General features: G+C 37.7%; 1 protein-coding gene across 3 annotated transcripts in view; it reads left to right on the top strand.

Moving 5' to 3' along the window:
• FMN1 (formin 1) overlaps positions 1–23,559 on the top strand; it is a 390,151-nt gene that overhangs the window by 334,671 nt on the left and 31,921 nt on the right. For all 3 annotated transcript variants that reach the window (XM_079126348.1, XM_079126350.1, XM_079126349.1), the window contains one exon: positions 21,275–21,326. In XM_079126348.1, the coding sequence (XP_078982474.1) occupies positions 21,275–21,326 (52 nt within the window). The remainder of the gene's footprint in view (positions 1–21,274; positions 21,327–23,559) is intronic.

A 23,559-nucleotide genomic window follows, 5' to 3' on the forward strand; every position in this document is an offset into this window, starting at 1 on the left:
GCAAATCTGATGGTGGGAATGTAGTTTGAAGTTGAAAATATAGATTTCAGATTAATCAATAGAAAATGGTAGCTCTGTGTATTGTTATTTATATAAAGATAGAAAAGAGAGTCAAGAGAGATCCTTAGGGTCTGAATATATTTAGAGTACAAGAGGAAGAAGAGTCAGTGGGATACAGGTGAACAGAGGGATCAGAATGTTTGAGATAATTGACCAATAGGCAACATGAACCTGTCCCACTTGCCACTAAGTATTTTCCTTTTCATGGTAATAAAAATATAGTTTCTGAAAAATGTTTGAAAAACTGTGAAGCATTGCCTACATGTAACTAATGCATCATGAAAAAGATTTGACTTTACATACAGGGGTTCTTGCAAATGATCCAAGTTGGGGTTTTTTTTGGTTTTGTTTTGGGTCCTGGGATTGAACCCAGAGGCACTTTGTCACTGAGCTACATCCTCAGCCCTTTTCATTTTGAGACAGGGTCTTACTAAATTGTTTAGGGACTCACCAAGTTGCTCAGGATGGCCTTGAACTTGGAATCCCCCTGTGTTAGCCTCCTGAGTTGCTGGGATTACAGGCAAGTGCCACTGTACCCAGCTGATCTGTTTTTAATATTCTTATTACTTTAAATAAGGCCTAAGTGAAGGGAATTTTGTTTTTCAATTACTTTTAAAGAAAAGCATCCTTCTTAAATTTGTGTACAAATATGAGTGCACCTCTTGTATGCCATGTCAGAATGAAGGAAACTATGAAGTACCTGAGCTTCCAGAAATTACTGCTGAACTCCAGATCCTCCAAGAGGACTTATGGCTCAGGGCCTAAAGGAAATGGGACATGCCTTTCAAAGGGTGCTCCAATTAGTTAATAATAGTATTAATAATAAAACGGCTCACGATGTTTTAAAACCCTGTACATACTCACCTCTGCTCTTCCTCTTACTCCTAGTCTTCCCAAAGTGGTGCCTGCTGGTGATGGCATGTGCTGCCATCCCCAAGTCCTTGTTCAAACTGTGTGTGGCTTCCAGCACTTAAATGAAATCTTATTTATTCACAGATGCCATTTTATAGAACCGTAAAAAATAAAGCACATGGCTTTTGGCAGGAGCACACACCTCCAGCGTGGCCTTCCGTGATTTTTGAAATAGGATGTTACAGCTCCAGGCTCTATGCTTTCTCCCTTGTAAGCTGAGAAGAACCAAACTAAGAATACCTTTTGAGCCTGAAAGGCATCTAAAAATCATATAGTACTGTCTGTACAACTAGACCTCCAATGTGAGTTGGAATCGTGTGTTTCAGGGCTTTGTTTCCTCACAGCACCTTTAAAATAGGGTTCTTTAAAATTACATTGCCATATCACTATTTATGATGGTAATAGTAAGATTACTATCTTTATTTTGTTTGAGTTTCAAAATGTAAAAAATGCTTATAAGCATCTTTGAACTATCTTCTCATCCTAGAATCTATGGAGGAAGAAATGTAAAACCGTGATTTTGACATTTAAGCAATTCCTTGGAATTGTATAACATTTTGGGGAAAACTCATTCTGCAGATTCATTCCCTTTGGGCACAATAGCAAGTGTCTGTCTCTAGACAGGAGCAATCGGGAAGTAGCAACGGAGCACCCTGCCTAATGAAACACTCGGTCCTCCTCTACTCTCCCTAAAACTAGTACAAGCCACAGCCCCATGCCCCACTTTTGTACTCTTCAACCGCAAAGATGGGTTTACTATCTAGAATCAACAATTGAGGAACGCCAACAAATGTGACAAGTCGAAGAACTTACACCTGAGAAAACATACCTGTAGACAGAGCAGGTGAGAACATGTATATTATAAAATCTCAGAAAATTACAAGAGGCTGACATCTCCATAAAAAGCATCCAGGGAAGAACACAGAAGTGAAAATTTTGGTCAATGAAATTTAATAAAAAATCAGTGTGCACACTGAGTGGTAGAATAGACATCATTGAAAAGCAAATTAATGAACTAAAAGATAAATCAAGTCAAGAAACCCTTCTAGATAGAGCATACAGAGCAAGCTCAGTAAAGTATGGAAAAGTTCATAGAAAATGGATTCAGAAATTCAATCTTATGTCATTCCATGTCTATTTAATAGAAATCAAGAGAATAAAGGAAAATACTCAGATAAACATTACAAGATTCCTAGAAATGAAGATGTTGTATCTTTTATTGAAAGAATCCATAAAGGCAATGCAATTTAACCTATATATACCCTTAAGTTTTTATGATCAACTTTTAGATATCAGGGTTTTAGAAAAATTTGGAGTTAGACAACAAACTTGTCAGTTGTGACACTGAATACGATAAATTTAAATTTCTGAGGGAATAAATTTTGAACCTAGAATTCTACATTTAGTCAACCCATCATTAAAGTGATTGAAAAAAGTAAATTCTCTTGAGAGACAGAACCTAGAAGGTTTACTACTCACAGATCTTCCCTTGAGGTTGCACTTCTTCAGAAAGAATGAATCCAGGAAGAAGTAGAGTTTCAAAAGGTATAATGAGCAGAGAAATTCATAAAATAGTGATCCAGTATTAATGGTAAAGCATTTACTTTTGATAATCTGTAAGTAAAATTATAGATGATATCAACATGGAATGTGAATATATAATTTTACAGGACAACACAGGGAAACTCAAGCTAAACTTATATTGTTCCAGGTTAGGTTACTGATATACAATCATTCTAGATACACCTAGAAGCACAGCTTTTTCAGGTGTTGAAAGTTCAAGGGTGTTCATGAGTCGAAAAGTTAGAATCAAACCAGTAAAGTAAAAATGAAGCAAAGACAATTTGGTGACTCCAACAAAAGTCAGGGGGAAAAAAAACAAAAGCTAGAAAGCTTGGTAAATGGAAGTACAAAATAAATATGGTGGGATAAATCCAAATATATCCAAATCAAAATAAATACAAACGGGTCAACTTAACCCAGCCAGCTGAAAGCATTGCCAAGGCAATGTGAATGAAAAAGAAATGACACATTTGAACATGAGAAAAGCCAAGACAAAACTGCCATTGTTTACATACTCATGATTGTCTTCTAGAAAATCAGGGATGTTTGAACAGCGCTTATTCATATTTTGATAAAAGGAGGGGGAGGGACTGCGGCTTCACACAATTCCAAATGATTAATGATCTAAATGTAAGAAGACAAAGTCAAAAGCAAAAAAAAAAAAATAAGCAGTATTACAAGAAGATAAAGACAATTTCATGACCTTGGGGGTAGAGAAGGCTTTCTTTAAAGTGATTTGAAAAGCAAAAGACATGAAGAAAGTGTTTACTAATTTGTATTTCAAAATTAAATATATAAAATAGACATCAAAAGGCAAAGCACGGGAAAAGACACATGTAATGTGTATAACCAGGATTTGTACCAAAATCTATATGATTTGCAAAAATCAAAGAATTTGATAGTAAAAATAACTGGCCCTTAAGACTACAAAATAACTATCATTATGAAAGATTATGCAACAGTATCAAATAAATGAGAACCGGGCATTCATTTTTGGCAAGCAAGCCTATTTCTCTGCATCTGAGAAAACTTGCATGTTTAAACCAGGCACTCAGAAGTTCTGGAAAGATACATCCCAAACTGGTAACAGGGACTGAGGCTTGGGAGGTGACTGTGTTGGGAGAGATGGGTGATGTAGCACAGGGGGCCATCAGTATTTTTAATACCTTTACAAGGAAGATGCATACTACCTAAGTCATTAAAAATTAACTTTTCGAGATTTGTAAGAGTGGGCATTTTAATTTTCATTTTCACAGTGTTCACAATTAAAAGGTTCTGTCTTTGCAGCTAAAAGAAAAAGTATCCTGTTTGGAGGCCAGTGTTTATGTAATCTCAAATCTCTGTTACTGTGTTCCCCTGCTACAATAGGAAGAGTTTCTAGATGAGAATGAAGTTTACATACACCCTTCACATTGGGTTGATGGATTTTGGTTGGAAGTTGTCTGCGTTTATCTTTAGGCATATCAATTTTAAATGTTTAAATATCTGTAATTTTTTGTTTAACACTGATGAGGTTAGACTTATTATTTAGTCCACCATTTGGGATGGTGAAATCTTAAAAAGTACATCAAAGGCAGATTGTTTTCTCCAGTCCCTTCTCAAGTATGTGGAAAATGGTAGGTTGTGCACTTAACTTTTTAACTTCATTATATAAATGGCATTAAACCAACCATAAAATAATTGCCAATAATAACAGCATTGTTTCACTGAGCTTTTATACATGACTCTGAGTCATTTTTCCTTCTCAAAATGAGTAATTTTTTTTTTTTTTTTAAAGTTAGGTTCTAAATACCCAACTTTTGACCATATTTTTCTTCTGCTCTGGATTTTTTTTTTTTTTCCCTATCCATCATTATATTTCTTTAGGAAACTTCTTTAAATTTTTTTAAGGGAAGGAACAAAGCTAGCAAAGAAACAGATGTGTCCCATATAAAATATGCAATAAATCTTGTCCCACAAATTCTTTGCTCTGAACTTTCTGACAGAAACTGTCAAATATCCACTTTAATTCAGGTATAAAATGTTCACTCCGTGTCATGGCGCCAACCACCATATGCCAGAATAAAGTTAGTGACCAGCCATAAAAACAGCAGCATAAGCACCTTTGAAATGGTACAAGTCATCGTGGGTGAGAACGACCCATATAAATCCATGGGGAATTAATCTCGGCTTTGCTACTATCCTGCTGCGCATTTACAATGAGCTTCTACTCCCACACAGCAGCAGTAGTAATACTTTTTAAAAGGAGAGAGAAAATAAGAGAGCCGTGTGTCCGCCTAATGAGCTTGCTAGCGGGGGAGGGGTGCATGGATCAGAAAGCAGCAGCAGCTCCTCCGCCTGTGCCAGCCCTGGAATCCCCTGGAAGGCGCGGCCCAGCCTCAGTTGACCATGTGGGGTTCGTCTTCAGCTCACCCTGCCTGGCTTCACAGATCATGTGAAACCATCCCCCTGCCCCACGCGCAATCATAAGAAATTACTTCAGCTTCATAAATCATCCTTATCATCCACAGGAGGAGGGAATGCTATGGGTTTTTCCCCCCAGTAAAACATTTCAAGCCTCTGGTTTCAGGAGCTTTCCCCGGACCCCCTTTCTGAATTCAGTTTCATGCCACTTGCACAATTAGCTTGAGGCTCCTGCCTAAAGGAGATGGTGGCACTTCTCCAACTTACTGAACATCAGAACATTTTTGTGGCTCTGAGATACCCAGGGGAGGACCCATTTCCTACTTAGGTGTGTGTGGCTTATCATATGCTCAGAGGCTTCACACTAGCTTCCAAGAATGTAAGGACCCTTACATTTTTTTTTCCTATTAAGGATATGTTCCTTATGCTAGATTTTCCAAATGCCAAACAAATATTGTTTAAACGTAGTAAAAATAAACTTTAACTTATTTTGTAGCATTACATACTCTTTTTAACCCTTGTAGCCATCTATAACATCTCTCTACTAAGCTATGAAAATAGGAGACTAGAGGCCAAAAGGATGGACTGTTTAATTATATTTGATATTTTAATAATTTTTCATCACTAAACAAAATCTAAGAAATTATTAGTGACCAGTCAGAAAATTATTTTGAAATTCTCTTGTGAGTTTCTAGAAAATTATTTTTTGTTTTGTTTGACTAGGTTCCATACCCACTAGAAACAAAGGCCAGGTTTTCAATAATTATTTTCAATAATTATGAATTTAAATATGAATTAATGATAAAAGTATTAGTTTAAAATTTGACTTCTTCCTTGACACATTAAAAGAAAAAGCAAGAAACTTCATTATATATTCAGTATGATTTCGTCCATATGAGAAACCACAAATAAGTATGTGATTATAAATAGATATGTACATTTATAAGAATGAATTAACATGTTAATCAAGGACATACTTGGAGAAAAGCTTGTGCACTATTTTTATTTCCTAATTTCTTTCTCAAATAACCAGATATTCTACTATGAGGATTTTTTACTTGTAAAATCTAAAAATAAATAAATAAATAAAGGTTTGATAAAAAACAGGGTAGGGAAGTAACCCACTTTCACTTTTACTGATTCCATTTTTGAATTATTACTATAGCAAAGTGTTTATTCAAGGTTTGTACAATTTTCTCCAATGAAAGCTATTCTACAAGACAATGGCCATTCTTATAGAAAGGTGATGTTGAAGGAGTCTGCCTGGAATTGTGTTAAACTCAATATAAGCCCATTCACCCCTGCAGACTAATAAATAGTGTGGTCACTTTTAAAACCAACCATCATCCCTTTGTTTCCTTGTACTGACTCTGATGATGATCACTCATGCTGATGGACTTCCTGCCAGTCTTCTAGTGGCTGAACAAATCAAGTGTGCTTTAATGTGGAAAATGTCTTCCATGGCACTTTCTTTGGGAATCCCAGTTTTCCCAGTATTTTCTTTTATTGGAAATACTATCCAAGAAACAGACTATTCACTGCACTTAGGTATTTAGTAGCATCACAACTGTTGAAGTTATGTAATTCTTGAGTACTAGTGTTAGTGGACCCATTTAAATGTCCTACTATAACAAATCCTTGATCAAATGAAAGAAAAGTTGTTTAAGAAGTGTTTTGATGTTCAGAGCAATGGCCAGGATCAAGGCAGGTAGAATTATTTTAGTATCTGTGGCCCTGTAAATTCAGCTTCCTAAGTACACATAGGCTTTGCCAGGGTTCCATAAGAAGACGGGATTAAGGGTAACACTGAGTGCTCTGCAATTTCTTACTGGGCATTCTCGTCCGCTCACTTTTATGTCTAAACATTTGAACAGTTTTTCTAGAGAGCTTCAATTATCTAACAAATGTCTTAAGCTAAAGGTATCAAAGGTTTAGTGTAAATAAATCTAGAGAAAGAAGGATTCTAATCTGGAAAGGTATGGGTATGTTATGTTTTATCTCACGGATGATTTTGGCACTTTTCCTCTCAGCTTTTGATTAGTTAAGATCAATCTTGAGCTGTTAAGATCATGCATAAATTCTTTTTTTCTGAAGCTTACTCTTCACAGCATGATTAAAACCATTCTGTATATTGGGCACATTTCTGGAGAATTAATAAAATTATATGAAATAGTTGCTTTATAGAGATTATAGAATTTCACATTTGTGTCTGTATAAGATATAAATAAAGAACTTCAACGTGAGTCACCATCCTTTTCACATTGTGCAAATCCTTGTTTTTCAGTTCTGATTGTTTTTCTATTGCTCCATCTGTTAAGGTTTAGATATGAGGTGTCCCCCAAAGCTCACGTGTGAGACAATGCAAGAAGGTTCAGTGGAGAAATGATTGAGTTGTAAGAATCTTAACCCAATCAGTGATTTAATCCCCTAATAGGGGTTAACTGAGTGGTAAATGAAGTGGTAGGGTGTAGGTGAAGGAGGTGGGAATTGGGGGTAACTTTGAGTATATATTTGTATCTGGAGAGTAGAGTCTTTCTCTGCTTCCTGGTCACCACGTAAACTGCTTCCCTCCGCCACACTCTCTTCATTATGTTCCTGAGCCCTGAGGAATGAGCCAGCCTTCTATGGACTAAGTCCTCTGTGAGCCCTCAAATAACCTTTTCCTCCTCTACAGTTGGTTCTGGTCAAGTCTTTTAGTCACAGCAGCAAAAAAAGCTTACTAAAATATCATCTATACTGATATGGCAGTTTTATGACCTTTAAGCAGAAATTCATGAAGAGTAACAGTGTGGTATAGTGAAAATTTTATTGGAGTCAACGAACAAGTTCTTTTTTGCCCAAAATTATGTAAGACCTTAGGCTAGTCACTCACTTTCAGTGTGCTCTCCAACTGTATCCAAACAGCATCTGTTGGTTTCTTTTTCTGATTATATTAAATGAAGATAATTCATCAAAAAGCAGTTTAAAACATATGAAAAACAAAAATCATGTAAATTGGAGAGGCAGAAATAGCAACCATAATATTTTGGCATATTACCTTCTGATATTTTAATATATATTTTGTGGCTATATACCATTTCTGTGACATACATTCCAACATAGTTTTATTCTCACCTATTGCTCTCTGTTCTTTTTTCACTTGTAATTGTAGCATTTTTCCATGGTATTTTGTGCAAGCATGATTGGGGGTATGTCAATCTAGTAAGTGCACTTTGAGCCTTGGGCATTTTATTGTAGGGGTACACTTTACTTAAGGGAAAACAGGATGCTTATTTACTCAAACAAGCCTCACAGGAACCCAAGAAAAGTTGGACAAGCAAACATTATGGCATGTCAAAGAATTGAGGTGGTCATAGTGATGATAATAATTGACATTTATTAAATGAATATGCCAAGCACCCTACAAACATCTCTTTGAATTATTACAACTGTCTAAGTTAGAGCTTATTATTACACCCATTTATAAGTTCAAAAACTGAGTCTCGGCCAAGTTCAACATCTTATGCAAAGGCAACAGTTAGAAAATAATGGTGACACTTGAAGCTTCAGCTCATCTGTGAACAGTTGAAAAGTTTAAATAATCTGTGTAAATCCCTTAGCATCACAGTGCCTGGCACACACTGAGTATTTGGTGAGCATTCACCAGTATCACTGGCAACCAACAGCCTGATTATCCTGGTCAGGTGCATTAGCCTCCTTCATCAGCAACTGATCACTCAGACTGCCTTGGATCTCCTTAGCTGTGGCTGTTGGAACATGGTCCAGTGTACCATTCTTATTGGAAAATCCAATATTTATTTAATTTCCTATTGTTTTACTCAACTCACTTTTAAACTATAACATGAGGGGCTTATACTAGGTAATTTCTCATAGCTCCAAAGTTCTCAAAAGTAAGGTTGTATTTTATCTAGTGCACAGTAGGACATGTTAATGTACAAAAAATTAAATATTCTTAAATAATGTGGATATAAATCAGGCAGTTATGGGAAACCCAAAGTCAGTTGGAGAATATTTTTTCAGTTTGTTAATGAGTTATTTTCTTTAAATTTAATGAATATCAAGTACTAATGCTATGAGATAAAAAGAAAAATAAATGAGATTTTTGCTTTTGAAGAACACTACACTAATTCAGAGGGAAAGTGAACATGTAGCCTATGACCACAAATTCAAACTAGCAGCTGCTTTGTAAACATTCTTACCAATTTATGGAGTAACAAGTTAGTGATTTATAAAAGTAGTTTTATAACCTCAAGTGCTAAGCATTTGAATACACAGTTTAAAGCAAACAATAACAAAATAGCCCATGCCTTCGAGAAACCACACACCTTTAAGTTAGAGCTAATACCAAGATAGGACAGAGTTGTTTGGGAAAGGAGATCTTCTTCCAATAATTTATCACCAAATGATTATTTATAGCCTCATGACGCTAAACCTGATTGCTTTTGAAATTTCATAAGGGTTCTTGATGAAATAAAACGGAAACAACTCTTTCAAAAACTTAGATTTTTGCAATTTTCTAAATGGTGACCACCCCCTGAACAATGAAACTGTAGAATATACTAACCCACGTGACACCTAAAAAAAGTTCTGAAGTACCATAGATCTGACCTTCCCATTGGGACTGGAGGGCCAAGAAGCAAGGGAGGTGTTACCAGGAAACAGGGTTTATGCATAATCATTCTCTAAGTGAAAAAATCCTATTTTGTAAATATGCTTATTTAGAAGTGTCAATGAAAAAACAGCTAAGAAGAAAACATTTTTATAAAAGACATAAGTCACTTGTGTTAACACTGGTAAGTTAAAGGCACATGTGGCTTAAAAGATGGCATAACGGAGTAGATTTCAGGCCCCATTGGAGAATACAACCACCTGCCTCCCATTAATGTTAATGAGACTCTCACAGGATCATTCTAAAATTTTAACCCCATGGTCTGTTTTAAAGCATCAGAAGTCAGGAAATTTAGAGTGAAAGATGAAATTCCACCTTGGAACTTTTTCTGTGATGTATAATGGAAAATGTGTAGTAAAGTACAACTCCAAGATAACACCTTAACGTTTGAGGGTTCTGGAGAAAAACAACACTCCTGAGGAAAAGACAGGGGTTTTGGAAAGTGTATTAGATTATGAGTCAAAAATCTGAATTCTGCCACTATTAGAGTAACCCAGCAAAGTCACTTCAACAACTTGGGTTTCCATGTTCTCTGCAGTAGGGTTAAATGGGTACTCTAGATTAGGACTGAGTTAAAGTTATGTTGTCTTATCAACTTTCTTGAGTAATTGCACTGTATCAACCTTGACGACAAGAAGTTGCAGCATACATACAGTTTACTGGACTGTACAGGAGCAAAGGGAAAGGATAGTGGAAGATTAGCAGCTAATTAAAAGGTTTCCTTCAGAAGAAAGACCAGTTTTCCTCATAAAGTCTCAAGGCTGAGTGTTGTGTCAATATTGTCTTATCAGGTATGGAGGGTGGGGTGGGTCTCATCTGAGTTAAATGTATACAGAGGAAAAAGTCAAAGCCTTTAGAATGGGTTGGACTTGTACAGTGTGGATAAATTGCTTCATTTAGATTCCATAGTCATGTCAGATTACCTCCTAGAATTGTTACTTGATGAAACATTCACTTCTGCAGTAGTTACTATAGCACACAGACAGGATGGGCAATACGATGAACACTTAAAATTATATTGCAATCCCTTAAACTGTACTCATTGCCTACGCTAATAATTATTACAGTTATCTCAAAATATAAAATAATAATATGGTCCTTTTCCATACACACACATGGAGACTTTACAACACTCTCTAATTCAGGTTGTGCCAATATGATGTTCAATGAAATGTTTGAATAATAATGTTCATGGCTTTGAAAGTATGACAATATAAATGACTGAAGATCATGAGTCATTCAAAAGTCTGTCTGCATTGAGATCAATCATGTTCTACCATTTGTGAGGGAATTAAGCCAATGCCCTAAGTCTGCCAATGAGTTGATTGTCCCTAAACATCTGAAGTGGTCCTAGTGATCTGCAGAAGGTGAGAAGGAGAGGGGCTTAGAGAATAGCTGCAAATCATTCCTTGTGTTCTACAGGGCAGATGAAGACACCTAGTTGAGAATGGCCCCTTGTACCAAAGTTAGGGATACCAACATTTCGCTTTTCCTTGATGCCTATAAAAGTAATCAACTTCAGTTATGAAGGACAACTGAAAACAGATAAAAATAATGAAAGAATGATATCTGAAAACTCCAATTGAACACAGGAAGATCCAGGGTAAAACATCAGCCTGGAGGGTTAGACTAGATGACTTTTTAAAGACTCCTTTTATCTGGATTTGATTTTACGCCACTAAAGACCTCTTTGAAGTCTTCTGACACAATGTCTTCTACTTGTGACTTTTACCAAAAGTCTGAGTTTTCCAGTGAACTTTAGCTTTAGGAAGGTGACATGGAAGTCAGACTCCATCCATGTACTGGGAACCTTGACATGGTGCCAAGGCACAGCCTCCTACCACTTTACCCAGAAAATGCCCAAGAGGCCCTTTATGTGCTTCACCTTCACCATCCAGCTAGATACTTGGCAGTATAAACTGTGACAGATCAGAAGTGATGGTTCTAACTTAGCCACAACTGGGAAAATTAATAAGATAGGAAGACTAGATAGTATATCATATTCCATGGGCAAGCATGCTGAAAGGAGAAAATTAAGGGTAGGAACCCTCCATAACTAAATAGTTCCCATACCTGTATTTCTCCCCTCTCAAATAAATGGTAAAATACTATCCCTCTTTCCATTGTTGGCATGCTGTTCCCTCCATTGGCAAAAAGCATTCCCACCCCCCCGGGAAGTACATGACAGGGTGATTTTCTAAGAAATGAAAAATGACCGCCATATTCACATCAAATGGAGATACCAAATCAAGCAGAGCATGGCATGGTCCCTTTGTTTCCTTGAGATGACATGACTTTGGGTTGGACCTTGTTAGTATCACATGGCTCTTCTCTCTGTAGAGCTATAATAAAAACTGCTTCTTTATTGTGTGTCCTGTTGGTTTATACCACCCATGTCAGGTCCATAAACCATGGTATATTAAAGTGTAATAGAGTGTGTAAAGAATACTAGGAAGATGTTCCAGCCCCTATCCCTTCCCCTCATTTCACAATTTACTACCTTCCAGATGGTTATCCACAAATATAACTTAATTGTGTTTAGGATAAAACCTTTTCAACCACTCTCACTGTGCAGATGCCACCCTCTTGAGAATATAACTTTTGATATTTGGGCACATTTAAGTTATGAATGTCCATGGTTCAAATATTTTCTGGATATGTAATTTTATTTATAAAACATTTCCCTTTTTCAAAGTCAGCCCTAGAAAATAATTATATTTTTAAAACTTAGTCAGTTACAGATGAAACTCAAGGGTTAATATCATTCATGCCCATGAAAAGATTTCAGTCAAAAACAGGATATGTAAGAGTGGAAATAATATTCTCTTACCCTTCAGCACTACTTTATTTTTATTACTTTATTGCAAACAGAGGAAATAGTACATTAGAAATTATACTGTCAAAAGTAGACCCTGGCCCCCCCTTGAGATGATGAGCAGGGACTATGTTTAATTGCTGTGAGTCCCTCTGGTGTCCACTTATCTATGTATCAAACAGGAGTGTCTCCTGGGTGTTGGTTGAAAGAAGTGCTATGAAATCACCCTTGGTTAAGGTCCTCAAGAAGCAGAGTCTAGTAGGCAAGGCACACTACCAGCAGCGACCTCAGGAGCTCCCTTGTGCAGGATTGCAAGCTTCTGGAACTTCACGAAAAGAGCAGCTCTCCCCCTTGGGCAAGAGGTCTGGAGGGCTTTGTGAAAGAGGAAACTTTTGAGCTAGATTTTTGAAGACCTAGAAGAAACTCACAGTAGGGCAGGTGGGAAGAGGGGAAAAGGAAGAGAAGGCTTTCAAAGTAGAAGCAGCTACATGTCAAAAATGACAAGAGAGAGCAGGTTGAACCCAGAGGAAGGTAAGGAGTCCTATGTGACAGGAGCACAGGGCAAGTGACAGGAGCCAGATCAGGAAGGGCGTGCTGTGTAGTATGAAGGTATTTCATCCTATACCAAGGTGGTGTGGGGCTGGGGGATGATGTGAGACAGAAAACTTTAAGCAGAGGAGTGGTGTAATTCAGCTTGCCTTTTTCAAAAAAAATTTTAATTCTTTTTAAATATAAATGACAGTATTTTGACATATTATACAAACATGGAGGATAACTTCCTATTCTTGTAGTTGTACGTGATGTGGAGTTATACTGGTGGTGTATTCATATATAAACAAAGGAAAGTAATATCTGATTCATTTTACTGTCTTTCCTATTCCCATCCTCCCTCCCGTCCCCATTCCCCTTTGTCTACTCCAAAGAACTTCTGTCCCCTGCCACCCTCCCACCAGCAGCCCCGCTCATTGTGTGTTTCAGTTTGTTTTTTAAGACACCAGTTCCAATGGCGACCCAGAAAAACGTTTTCCCTGAAATGCAGGGAACTTGTCTCAGATCACTCAGTAGAGCCTAGAGGTTAAAGAAGAAATTTTTGTATCATTATCTTGTATGTGGTATGGGGGAAATGATCCAGTTAATAGGGTTAAATATTACAGAACTCAATACTCATTACATGGAAAGAATTAGGTGAGAATAATTATAAGTACCTCTGTTTGCCTCACTCCCAACCCTATGACTCCCAGGCATTTGTGAAATATAAATCAGTTTCTTACTTTTTATGCTGAGGATTAAATAGGACAAAATGGGCTCAAAGAGGAAATGACATGACTTTGAGTTGGACCTGGAGCATATCCTTCTGTATAAAAAAGTCTTAGATAAATTTATGATTACACAAATGGTATGCCTTTACGCCATGCACAAACCGAGAAACAACATGTATCCCATTTGTTTATTTGTTTACAATAAAAAAAAAGATGCAGACAAAAAAAAAAAGTCTTAGAGACCTGGGGAAGGACATGAGCTCTGTAGGTGAGATGAGAAATACTGACCTTTTCAGCACAGGACACTGATGTGCCTTGAAAATGACCACAAGGAAAATTCTTATCTACTGAAATTGGCTATGGATATTCTTAAGAAAAAAAAAATTCCATTTTTTTCCCCTGAAAATTCATAATACCCATCCTGGAGTCAGAGAGATATAGAGACATAATCTCATTTATTACATTTGCCTCACCATGCTTCTCAGATATTACATTTTTAGCATGTCAAAAGTCTGTGACAACCTTGCATTGAGGAAGTCTACCAGTGCCATTTTTCCAAGATATGTACTCACTTTGTGTTCTGTCACATTTTGGTGCCTCTCTATTTCACACTTTTTCATTATTGTTTTCTTTGTTATGATGATCTGTGTCCAGTGATGTTTTATAGTACTCCTGGAATTGGGGACTCTGAGAACAGTGTCCATATGACAGAACTTCACACTAATTCATGTTGTATATGTACTGACTGCTCCACCAACTGGCTCTTTCCCCATCTTGTCCCCTTCCCCAGGCCTCCCTATTCCCTTAGGCACAAAAGTATTGAAATTAGACCAGTTAATAACCATACACTGGCCTCAAAGTAAAGGAAGAGTCTCTCACTTTAAATCAAAAGCTAGAAATGATTAAGTTTAGTAAGGAAAGGTGCATCAAAAGCTAAGCTTTGTGCAGAAAAAAAAATAGACAAGTTATGAATGCAAAGGAAAAGTTCCTGAAGAAAGTTGAAAGTGCTACTCCAGTAAACACATGAATGATAAGAAAGTGACACAACCTTATTGCTGATGTGGAGAAAGTTAAATGTTCTGGATAGAAGATCAAACCACCCACAACATTCCTCCAAGCCAAAGCCTAATGCTGAGTGACACTCCAGCTTTATTTAATTGTTCGAAGACAGAAAGGTGATGAGGCTACAGAAGCAAAGTGTGGAGCTGGAGGAGGTTGGTTGGTGAGGTTCAAGGAAAGAAGGTGTCTGCATTACATCGAAGTACAAGGTAAAGGAATGCTGATCTCAAAGCTGCGGTGAGTGATTGAGCAGAACTGGTGAGGTAACGACAATGTGACCACACTCAATTACACATCTGTGTGAATGAAACAGTCTTCTAGACTTCTTTTAGAAGAAGATGCCTTCCAGGACTTTCATAGCTACAGAGCAGAAGTTAGTGCCTGTCTTCCAGGCTTAAGAGAGCAGACTGACTCTTGTTGGGTCTCATGTTAGGTCAACACAACTGCCTATTTACTATTAAGAAAACCCAAGGCCCCAAAGACTGATACTAAATCTACTCCGCCTGTGCTCTATAAATGGAACAACAAAGCCTGAATGACAGCACATCTGTTTACAACATGGGTTATTGAATATTTTAAGTCTACTGTTGAGACCCACTGCTCAGAAAAAATAGGTTCTCTCAAAATATTACTCCTCAGTGACAAGGCACCTGGTCACCCAAAAACTCTTGTGGAGATGGACAATGAAACAAATTTTGTTTTTATGCCTACTAACACAACATCCATTCTGTAGTCAATTGACCAAGTGTAATTTTGACTTTCAAGACTTATTATCTGAGAAACACATTTCAAGGCTATAGCTGCCATAAACAGTGATAGATCTGGGCAAAGTAAACCGAAGACCTTCTGGAAAGGATCCACCATTCCAGATGTCATTAAGAACATTCATGATTCACAGGAGGAGGGCAAAATATCCATGTTAACAGGAGTTTGGAAGAAGTTGACTCCAACCCCTCATGAATGACTTTGAGGGTTTCAAGATTTCAGAGTAGGAAGAAAGAACAGATGTGGCACAAATAGTAACAGACCCACAACATTTAAGTGTTAGGGGAGGGCTTAAAACTTGCCACATAATTATCTTGCATTCTGATTTGCATTCTGTGGGCCCACAGTCATTGACTAGAAAGGGCCATTTTTGCTTTGCTTGGTAGGCTAACAATTTCAAAATTACCATTGTGTAGCAATTTCATGATAGCTAGTGAGACAAACACCATGCAGTGAACCAGAAAATAAAATCCCAAGGCATTAAAGATTCGTGCTGAACCAAGTGGTCTTTGTTCAGTAAAGATCATATTAAATAAAATCCACATAAATATCTCATAAACAAAAGATATTTTCTTGAGATGCTATGTTGCTTCTATGTCAGTGACATAGAATTATGAAAAATATATACTGTTCTTTCATGGAAAAAATTAAAATTTAGGAAAACAATACAGTTCTACCAATGACAGAAAAATTATACTATGCTACAGGTAAGTCATGGAGTGAATTTACATCCCTCTCTCAAAATGCTTCCAGAAATTCATCATTATCATAGTGAAAACAGAGCCTTGATAAAGAAGTTTGGAAGATAAAATTGATGTTAAGTGAAACTTCTCATTGTTAGTATTCTTACTTATTTCTTATCGCTTTTATTGTCTTGAAGGTATTGTCATTCTAAGTAGCTACTTTATTCCCCTGATTTGGAAAAGAATTAAATCTAACTTGTTCTAGGCAAGGGGACAGCTTCTTGTGAGGGAGAGAGAAAAGAACCCAGGGATGCTTGTTATTCCTCTTCTCTCTACTGATGCTACAACCCCTTCAGACTTACTCTTCTAAGAAGACTAGCCACCCTACCCCCACAAGTGATACCCACAATTTAAATTGGGGGTGGGGGGAAGCATCTAAAGACTACTGTCCACAGGGCTTTATGGAAGAGTAAATAAATCTCATACATCGATTCAGGACTACCATTTGACAATGTTGTAAGATAAGGACTATTTTCATATGAGACTCTCTTCAATTTAAATATTCTCTCTCCTGTTTTCAACCTAGTACCAATGTGTTGTGTTCTAGCTATCTAGACATGTCTCATTCAGTAACGCATAGAGCCTCCTTCTGTAGGCATTCATCTATGCTCTGGAATATTCCTGCTGTCCCTTACCAGAAATTACTTACACTGGAACTTATTCTCTCAGGGTTGACTGAATGTTTTCCCTTACTGGTATGAAAGTTCTATGGGGACCTTTGTCTGTTTTCTTCATTGGTGTGTCCCAAACACCTAGAATAGTGTCTGCATGTGGGATGAGTGAATAAATCTACCAATTTCGTGGTGTGTTGATAAAATCCCTATGGTCTCAAGTCAGACCAGAGACAAACATGACGGGGAGGAAGGTTCACTTTGTTCTGTAAAGAGTGGGAAAACATTTTAAAAAGTTGAGAACATTCATTTAATAATCCCTTTTCAGATTTTCCCAAAAAAGTGGAAAATCTGCTGACTAGGAAGTTCCTGATCTCTCCTAATAGGAACATGGCTTTACCACTTCCCTGTTCACTTACACAACTAAGATGCTCCAGTTCCAGCATGGAGAAAGGAGGAATAGAATTTTAGAACATTGAGATACTTATACTTGGCCCATAATGACCTTATTTGTTGTTGATATTAGAAATTGGGTTTGTGACCCCAGTCTTTTCAACATTTTCTTTCCAGATAATATACTTGAATTTGACTTAGAGGTTTAAAATATATGATGATATGGTTGTAACATTCACATGTGTGGTAAGAGAAGTATTTTAGGCTGGAGAAGCTTATGACAGACACATGGTGAGGAGGCCTTTTCTACCTGTGCATAGTCCCTGGGTGTGGGAAGAATTCAGACCTCTTGGTTCTTCTCATTTTCTTTCCCCCCAAACTCAGATATGCTATGGTGTTCCTTACTTCTTACTACCACTTTTTTTTTTTTTAGCTGGACACATGTCTGTAATCCCAGAAACTGGGGTGGCTGAGGCTGGAAGATTGCATGTTTGAGGCCAGTCTGAGCAACTTAGCAAGACTGTCTCAAAATAAAATTTTTAAAGGTCTTGGGATGTAGCTCAGTGGCAGAATGTTTGCCTGTCATGTCTGAGGCCCTGGGTTTAATCCCCAATACTGCAAATATATATTTAAAAAAATAGTATCTCTTTTTGCATTTGGACACTGTTTTTTTCCCAATCACCATATTCATAGAGTTATTAAAAAAGTCTTACCTACTGCTTAATTCACTTTTAATGGGGTATTTCTTGACATTAAATTCATATGCAGTGATGCTTGGCCACAGTCTACTTAACACAACATGGAAGTAGCCAGTTAGAAGCCATCTGGTGATGGAGAGCAGCTAAAGTCCTTCAGGAAGACACTCAGGCCTGAGAGAGGTGTTTCCTTCCACTTTTCACTGGAAAAGAACAAATAACTAGTTTGATTCACACTTTGGGGAACCTGGTTGCTTCTGAGAGTCACTTCTCAATATCTGATTGGGTTGAGTACCAGAGTAATTCACAGAGATTTCTGATAGGTATATGACTGTGGAGAGGGTAGTATAGCAAGAGATGACAATAACTGTAAATAAGCCCTGCCCCAAATTATGCATTGACCAAAACCAAATTAGTTTTATTTTAAGCAAAATAATTTTAATAGTCAGAATTTATTGTACTTAGAGATACTAGTGTACATATTTAGCCTCAGAATTTTTAGTTCATGTTCATATTATAAATAAATTATTATGCTTAGGAAAGCTAGTATCTTTCTTTTTAAGTAAGTTGTATACAATAAGTGCATTTTTGTTAATGGATAAAGAAACTGTGGCATATATTCACAATGGAATAATACTCAGCCTTAAAGGAGAATAAATTTATGCATTTGCAGGTAAATGGATGGAGTTGGAGAATATCAGGCTAAGCAAAATAAGCCAACCCCCCCCCCAAAAAAAAAGGCCAAATGTTTTATCTGATATGTGAATGCTGATCCATAATGGGGGCAGGGACAAGGAAAGAATGGAGGAACTTTGGATGGGGCAGAGAGGAGGGGTGGGGAAGGGGGCATGGGAGTGGGAATGGTGGTGGAATGAGATTGACATCATTACCCTAGGTACCTGTATTATTGCACAAATTGTATAACTCTACATCATGTACAACCAGAGAAATGAAAAGTTGTGCTCCATTCATGGACAGTGAATCGAAATACACTCTTCTGTCATGTATAACTAATAAGAGCAAATAAAAAATGCATTTTTGTTAAAATAACTTACATAGGTCCTTTCCCACATTTATATCTGTAACAGAAAGCAAGGCAACTGCTTTCATGGAGCTTACATTCAATTGTTGTATCATAGACAAGTCAGTAAAGGAATAATCTGTCAGAAATACAGAGCATATAAGGGATAAAGGGTAATCACAAGGTTGTGTAGCGAAAGTGGGGAAGATGTGGGATGGTATACTCTTTTCTTTATGAGGCCAGAGAAGATGGTATTTGAGCTGAGATTTGAGTACTTAGAGGAAGCCAGGTGTGCAGGGACTGTGGGCTGGGGACTCCAGGGACAGGAACAGCAGTTGCAAATATCCTCCAATGCACATGCTCAGTGTGCTGAAGCCACAGTAGGCCAGCAGGAGGCTGGGAAGGAAGGAAAATGAGAAAGAGGAAGTGATGACTCCAAGGAGCCAGGGAGCCAACTTGCAGCAACTTCTAGGACATTGTGGGGACTTCAGATGTTATGTCACAGGGAAAGGCAAGGCACTGAGGTTTCAATCAGGGGAATAACTTAAACGATGAATACGACAGTAACGAGATACTAATAACACCTGTCGTGTCATATATTAAGCTCATATTATGTGCTGAGCCCTCTATGTGTACTGCCTTATTTAATCTTCTTAACAGCTGTCTGATAGTAGTCAGTGGGACTAATCTCATTGGACTGATGAGGCGAAAACCAAGCATTTGGTCATGAGTGACTTGCTCACAGTCACACAGGTAGTAAGTGGCAGAACCATGCTTAACACAGTACTGATGTTCTAAAATCCCTTAGTACCTTTTACAGAGTATCCCAGCAGAGACCCTAGTTATATGACTTTTTTTTTTTTTTTCAGTCACTTTATGTCATTACAGACTTAAACTAAAGGAACTAAGCTTTGTTGTAGATTGCCTATTTTGCTGGGAATTTTGAAAGCATAAGAGTGGTAAATAAATTTAATTTTCAGGTTGCTTTTTGCTCACAGGGGAAAGTATAGAAAGTACCCACCTACTGCCTGTCCCCTACATAGGCAGAGCCTCGCCTACTAAGGACATCCTGCATCTTAGTGGTCTATTTGTTACAAATGGTGAACCCACCAAGTCTTTAGTGTACTTTAGGGTCACTCTTGGTGGTGTTCATTCTATGACTTTGGAAATATGTGTAATGACCTGCACCCACCATTATAGTTATCAAACCAAATGGCTTCATTGCCCTAAAACACCTGGGCTTTGCCTGTTCATGCCTCTTGCTTCCTTGACCACTGGCAAATACCTGACTTTTTCATGACTCCATAGTTTTGCCTTTTTCAGGCCAGGTAGTTAGAATGGTACGTGTGCATTTAGTTTCCTGCATGTCTTTTCATGGATTGATATCCTTTCTTTTTAACATTTAATAATATTCCATGGTCTGGATGTTATCACATTTTTTATATTTCACCCACTGAAGGACATTTTGTTTGCCTGCAGGTTTTGGCAATTATGCATAAACTGCTATAAACAAAAATAAATAAAAACATAAGAATGATATTTTCCTACATAACAACATTAGCTTCCAATTTAAGAAAAAAAAAATGTTAAAAAAACATCTCAAGGTGAAATTTCCTTGTTAGACAGTCCCCACGGAGAATGGGCTCTTAATCTATAGATTCAGACTCATATCACTTATCATTGATTTCCTCAGTAGTCTTGTGTGGTTTTTACCAATGCATTTAACAGGTTGCCAGAGGAGTTGTGAGTGTGAGACAGTGTGTATGTGGGTTCTTATGAGTTTAGTTGAATCCCAGCAGAGCTGGGATTATTATGTTTTAGGGTGAGGAGAAACATGATGGGAACATGACAAGGCTCACCTGGCTATAGCCCAGGTCACCACATCTACCAATCTTCCCTGTATTGTTCCAATTTATATCTTTGTCCAAGTGTAATTAATATCATTCCCTCTCACTCTCAAAAGTTTCCCAGAAGAAACACAAGATAATTTGGTTACTCTGCTTTAAGTGTTTTCAAGAAAGCAGTGTGGTAGATGTAGCAAAGTGAGGGGTCTCTGCAGAGCATGTGGTGGGTGCTTGCAAACCCCTGAACTCAGACTTACTGTAAAAATCAATGGGTGTAATCAAAGCTATCCCAGTACACAAAGGGTGACTGGGGATAACTCAGTAGGTAGAGTGCTTGCCTCACATGCATAAGGCCCTGGGTTCAATCCCTTTTTTTTTTTTTTTTTTTTTTTAAAAAAAAAAAAAAAAAAAAGATATGCTGGAAGAATATCATTTTAAGCATACTTATTTTCTCTTTCATAGCCAAAAAGGAACATAAAATGGAAGAAAGCCATTTGGAGAATGCACAGAAAAGGTAAGAAATTCTGGCTTACTTGCAATTCTTTGAGAAGACATTCTTTATCGTCGTCATCATCATCATCATCATCATTAAGTTCATTCCCACTGCTATGTGACCATCTATCTCCAGACCCACCTTCTTCTCCGACTGGAACTCTACCCAGTAAGCACTGATTCCTCATTTCCCTTCCCTGGTCCATGGCAGCCATCCCTCTACTTCCTGTCTTTGTGACTCTAGGGACCTCAAGTAAGTGGTGGATCATGTAGTGTCTGTCTTTTGGGGACTGGCCTATTTCATTTCCACAATGTTTAAATAGCCATTCTTTGGACTCTGTTAAAATTGTGCATTCAGGAATGGTGGGGTTCGGTTGGGAGCTGGGGTGAAAGCTCTGTAATAAGGCTTGGGGATATTTTTCCCAGGAAGTGGAGAATCACTCAGAAGTGACTTGCTTCATACTTGTGCAGTGACACTAGCCCATCCATTTGCCTCTCCTCCACTACTCTGCTCCTGGGCCACTTCATGAAAGTTAAGAACGATTTGATCCTTTACCGCTGGACTAATCCAATTATTACAAACACCTAGGAGACTTTATCTTTTCTCAGATACGGTCTACAAGACTTTGTAGACAAGGAACAGGTAGAAAGAAGAAACTGGCTTCAGCATCTGGAAAATCTCCCAGATACTGGGGGACCCCTCACAGGTCTGCTCAGCCTCATGCCCTCTCCAGGCCTCTTCCCTGCTCCTCTCTCTCTCTAAGTAGACACCAGAGTGGGATCATCCACCCTCCATCCCAACAGAGCCTAATAATCATGCATGCTGACCCCTTGTAGTTCTTACTTTTGTGCTAGTGGACATGTTAGTCAGCTCAGTTGTCCTTCCCTTGTTGAAGTGAGTGGAAATAGACACGCCATTCTCAAATTCAGAAGACTGAGATATACATTATTTGTGCTGATTTGAAAAGAACTAGAGGATTAGGTGAGAAAGTAGGGATAGGAAACAGCATGTAAGGAAACAATGAGCTTCACAAATAGGTGAGGAGAAGAGTTGGCCAGTTATGAATTTAAATCCAAATGAACAAACTATAAATGAGCCATTTTCCTCTGCTTTAGCCACATTTTTTGAGTGTACTGAAAACCCACAGACAGTGCCGTCTGCCCTGCTTTGACAGGTGCCAACATCTTGCCCTGCTCCTTACTGTAATTGCCAAGAAAATTAAAATTCTGATGAAAGCAAGATTAAGGCACATCTTGTAGTTTTCTGAGTACAGACCTGTTCTCGAATCATAAGTATCATTCTGTCATGATAATCATTGAAAACTAAGATAATTACCTGATTATGTATTTAGATTTTTGTGCCCTTCTGCTGTCCTTATCCCTACACTAAACTTTCCTTCCTCAATGTAGACACTGAATGTGTTATAGAAATAGCATGTAGAGAAGAGACCCACAACAGGGGCACACTGGTATTGGGCCAAATAGAAATTCAGCTGCAGGAGAGATGTCAAATTTCTAATCCTTTTTCAAGGCTGTCACTAAAGGCAAAAGGGGCCCACCTTAGAGAGGCCGAAGCTGCTGCTGTGTATTAGCTATGCTGAGGGGAGTCATAAATTTTGGTTGTCAGCGTTTTCCGTGGCTTTGTGGTTGAAGGTAGTCTAGCTTTCATGTCATACATGAAATATGTCAGATGCCATCTTTAATGGAGAAACCACAGTTGTTTGGTTATATTCTTTAAGGAGGTTGTGGTCACTGTTGCAATATTCGTGTGAGATTTAGTAAATTCTTATGTTTTATTCTCAAGAGAAACAGTTTACTTTGAGGCTAAGGAGTATTTGCTTTTCCTAAGCAGATTCTGAAGGCATGCATGTAAACCAGTAAGTGGATGTATTCCACTTTGGCATCCCAACACTGTAAAAGTAGAATAGTTCACTTTGCTATGGGCTCTTTGATATAATCATTGTCTGTACTCTAAAGATGTTTGGCTGAATTTAAATGATACAGATCAGACAAGGAATTATAGCAAAAGGAAAAGGAGCCAGGGAGTAGCTGAGAGAGAAATAAAAACATTGTATAAAACGAAACATATGATTAGAAATCAATCTTTTAAAAGCTGAATGCTATTTTAGAGTTATCTGCTGACAATTACAAATTTCAAAAGGTATCATTGATTCTTTGTTTCCTGTCTTTTGGAGAAAATTATCCTGGTGGCTAGATATCAACCGTTTCTTGCCTAAATTTCGGAAGGTTTTCAA

This window comes from Sciurus vulgaris (genome assembly GCF_902686455.1).
Source record: "Sciurus vulgaris genome assembly, chromosome: 2".
In the NCBI taxonomy this organism is placed as follows: Eukaryota; Metazoa; Chordata; class Mammalia; order Rodentia; family Sciuridae; genus Sciurus; species Sciurus vulgaris.